Genomic DNA, 3,989 nt, shown 5'->3' with positions numbered 1-3,989 from the left:
AAAAAATTTTATAATTGGTTATATATGTAATAAACTGAAAATTTTTAATAATTTGTTTATTTTATAACCAAAGTTATTTTTTGTTATAGGATTTGCTATTTCAATCAGACTGTGTATCTCTACACTGTACCTTGAACGAACACAATCACCATCTAATAAACGAATATACTATCAAACAGGTATGTACGCGCGCACATCTGCACGTATATATATGTATATACTATATTTATATATGTATGTCTATAAAATTATAAGGAATATTTATATAAAGTTTTTGATTATTACATAGAGACTTTACAGTACAATTTAATCAATTTTATTATATTAGAAAAAGAGATTAGTTTTTATTATAAAGACACAGCATTTTTAGAGGATTATTCTTTATTAATTGTTACTAGTTTATCAGTAGATATTTTAGATATTATATTTAGAGATACGATATATAATTTAATTTATGCATTATTATTTATTGCAAAACTGAGAAATCTCTGGAAATATATTGTCGAGATTTATTTATTTTATTTGAATTAGTTATGATAAAAAAATTAATGATTATATAATTATAACTTTTGGCGTTTTTATATATTAAAGTAAAAATGATAATATAAATTAACTATTCTATAAGAGAAAAAAAAACATTATGCATTTGTTGTTTGTAGATGAGACCGGGAGCATTTTTAGTCAATACAGCGCGAGGTGGTCTGGTAGACGACGATGCACTTGCTGCAGCGCTCAAACAAGGTCGAATTCGCGCGGCGGCGTTAGATGTCCATGAAAACGAGCCATACAACGTCTTTCAGGGTCAGTCCGCGAATCAGTGTGAGTCTTATCTGTCCCGGTGCCTAACTCCGTCTCGACTGACTATTTGTTACCTTTCCAAACTTCCTCCATGGCTTATAAAAGAAGGGGGAAAAAAAAAGATAACAGTAACATAAGAGAAAAAGAATAAGAAAAAGAGAAGCAGTCATAATGAAGATGTATATTTTATGGTAAAAATAATTGTATATAATTTTTCTGGTAATTCTATATGTATATATAATTAATAAAAATATTAGTAAGGATAGATTAAATTGCTATCTAAGTTTCTACATAATTTTATTATTTATATTTTATATTCAATACGCAGAATATCACGGAAGATTGTCTATTATGTATCATATTCTATATAGAATTATCCATGAATTATATATATAAGAAAAGTAGCAATTTTTTAATCTCAGTTTTCTATATTATATACATCTTCTGAAAAAGTATCGGACATTGTTAAATCACATTTGCGTGCTTTTGATTTTCTTGATCGTCGATTTTGCAATGTATATTGTACAGGTCCATTGAAAGATGCGCCCAATTTACTATGCACCCCACATGCCGCCTTCTATAGTGATGCAAGCTGCACCGAGTTACGCGAGATGGCGGCGAGCGAGATACGACGGGCGATCGTCGGCCGCATACCCGACTGCCTGCGCAACTGCGTGAACAAGGAATACTTCCTTTCCTCGACTGGGTAAGCGCCCTCTTCCCCAGCCAGGCTCTGTCTGCCTGCCTCCCCCTGCCTCTCGCGATTCTCAGAGTTCGAAAAATAATTTAAAAAAGAAGAAGTCTGTCTCACGATATATATATATATATATGCAGTTATATTGACACAGTATATTACATTTATATATGATGTTTACATTCCTCTCTCTTCTTTTTTCTTTGATTGCAAATCACCGGGGGAAAAGGGATACAGTGACTGTCACGAAATTGATCAAATTTATGTAAAAAATTATCTATAGAGATTCGTATTGTACATTTTAGAAATATATTATTTGTATTTTTCTATAGCGTAAGCTATAAAAATGTACTAAGAATGTATCATTTATATATTTTTTCTGATAACGCGAACTGTAAAAATTTGTTTTTATATATATGCCTGCTCTCTTCTCCCTCCTTCTTATTGTATTAAGGCTCCTGGTCCCTCACTGCAGCGCCATTTTAAGTTTTGACATCAAAAAAATCGCATGGATTTTTTTTCTCGCATTATGCGTCGAATTAAATTAGTTTTTTTTATAACTTAATTAATCAAAGACTTTGGTTTATATTTGTATTCGTATATCAATAGATCAATCTTCGACTATTATAAAAAAATTTTATTTTCATGAAAAACATTCATTAAAACACGCGTACATAGATTTATTAAAGAATGCCTATTAAAAGGAGAGTTTTTTTAAAGTATATTGCATCAATTTATATTCTCAAACACGAATGGCAGTAAAACTAATTTACTTTGATTCGTATTAGCGAGAAAAATAATTTATATGATTTGTCGCTTTTGACTTCATAATCTTCCTGACAAGTGCTGATTTGTATATATATATATGATATACTCTCTGCTCTTTCTAAAAAATCAAGACACGAGTTGCGTGTATATGGCGCTAATCTCAGAATGTATAACTTATTATATTGGGTTATGATGTCATAATACCTTAAGACTGATTGAAGAGAGCGAGAATCTTTTTATATTATTTCTATAATATTTTACAAATTATTACTATCGTATATAATAAGATATAAAATATATTATTGGAAAAATGGAATAAACGAAATTAAAAATTAAAATTAAAGATATATCGAAAGGCTTTAAAAACTAAAAAAAAAAAAATAAAAAATAAACATGAGAAAAAGAGAGAAGATAGACAAGACGGACAATTTTATAAGCTAATGGGTTTTTTGGTTTATCATCATGTTTATTTTTGAAAATTTTAAAAAGTCAGAGACATTCCAAACTATCTTAAATCTATATTTAGAGATACAAAAATTATGCTTAAGATAGTTATAAAGTTATAAAAAATACTTAGCATATACAAATTTTAACATTTCTTGAAAAGGAAAAAAAAGATTTAAAATTATTTATATAAAAATATAAGCTCCATTTCTTCCAAAATTTTTTTATATCTTTTATTAAAGCAATTTTCGCAAAGTGCTAGCAAAACAATGAAAGAATTTCAGAAAAATGATAAAAATATTTTAGAAAAGAATACACTTTTTTTTTCTTATTTATAGAGAATAGAAAAAAAATTAATAAAAATGGATATTTTTTTGTTCAATAAGGAAGAATCTTAATAAAAATTTTTGAAATTGCTGAAAGAAGAATATTAAGCGTTGAAATGTCCAGTTGAATTGTCTAAGATGGCGATTGTAACAACAAGGAAAGAGGAGCCAGAAACCTTAACTAAAATTTAACGGAAAAATTCTTAAAATATTATTAGATCAATTTCGTGATATGAGTAACACTGTATCTCTGGTAATTTTCAGAAACGGCTTTTCGAGCAGATGTTAACTTCTCTTCTCTTCCGAGTGAAAGTCCGAAAGCGATCGTGAAACTCGAGCGTGACAAAATCTCTCGATGCGTGTGTGTATAGAGTATAAAGACTAAGCGCTTAGACGAGACTTATATAGAAAATGAAACGAAAGAAAGAGACAAAGAAAAAGACGATTCCGTTCTCGGGAATCTTGATGACCTGTGTGTGCGTTCTCGCGTTCCTGTTCTCGTTGGCGAGGAACGATTGCTACTCTACCTAGAGCACACCTAGAGCGCCACTTAGAGCGTAACGAAAAGTCACACACAGAGTCAAAAAGAAAAAGAAAATTGGAAGCTACTCTACACACTACAAATAAAAGCTACTCTACTACATAAGTACTGAAAAAAAGTGGCGCGCGAAATTTTCAAGGTCTCGCCCATGATGTTGTTTTTCGCTTTCTCTTTTCTTCAGCAGTTACTCCGAGGGCATCAACGGCGGATACTATGCGGGGGCGCTGCCGGTTCAACAGACAGCGCATTCGACGACTCCTCACGATACTGCGCCCCCACCCCCGGTGCCTGGTGCCGGCGGTGGCGGAGGTAGCGGCGGGGCCGGTGTTGGAGGGGGCGGGGGCAGCGGAATCGGCGGGCCCAACTCCTCGTCCTCGTCTGCCGTAACGGTGACGGGGGCCGCGGGCGGTGGGGCCGG

General features: G+C 32.4%; 1 protein-coding gene across 2 annotated transcripts in view; it reads left to right on the top strand.

Moving 5' to 3' along the window:
- Nucleotides 1-3,989, top strand: part of LOC115233358 (C-terminal-binding protein) — a 59,326-nt gene that overhangs the window by 49,279 nt on the left and 6,058 nt on the right. Inside the window, exons 5-8 of one of the 2 annotated variants that reach the window (XM_029803724.1) lie at nucleotides 90-179; nucleotides 660-819; nucleotides 1,327-1,504; nucleotides 3,295-3,670. In XM_029803724.1, coding sequence (XP_029659584.1) covers nucleotides 90-179; nucleotides 660-819; nucleotides 1,327-1,504; nucleotides 3,295-3,319 — 453 coding nt within the window. In that variant the 3' untranslated portion in view covers nucleotides 3,320-3,670. Of the gene's footprint in view, nucleotides 1-89; nucleotides 180-659; nucleotides 820-1,326; nucleotides 1,505-3,294; nucleotides 3,671-3,989 lie in introns of those variants that run through there. The other variant, XM_029803723.1, reaches the window with a different exon arrangement.

This window comes from Formica exsecta, unplaced genomic scaffold, assembly GCF_003651465.1.
Source record: "Formica exsecta isolate Colony F162 unplaced genomic scaffold, ASM365146v1 scaffold172, whole genome shotgun sequence".
Taxonomy (NCBI): domain Eukaryota; kingdom Metazoa; phylum Arthropoda; class Insecta; order Hymenoptera; family Formicidae; genus Formica; species Formica exsecta.
The sequence above is the reverse complement of the archived record's forward strand: the minus strand, read 5'-3'. Positions and strand labels throughout refer to the sequence as shown.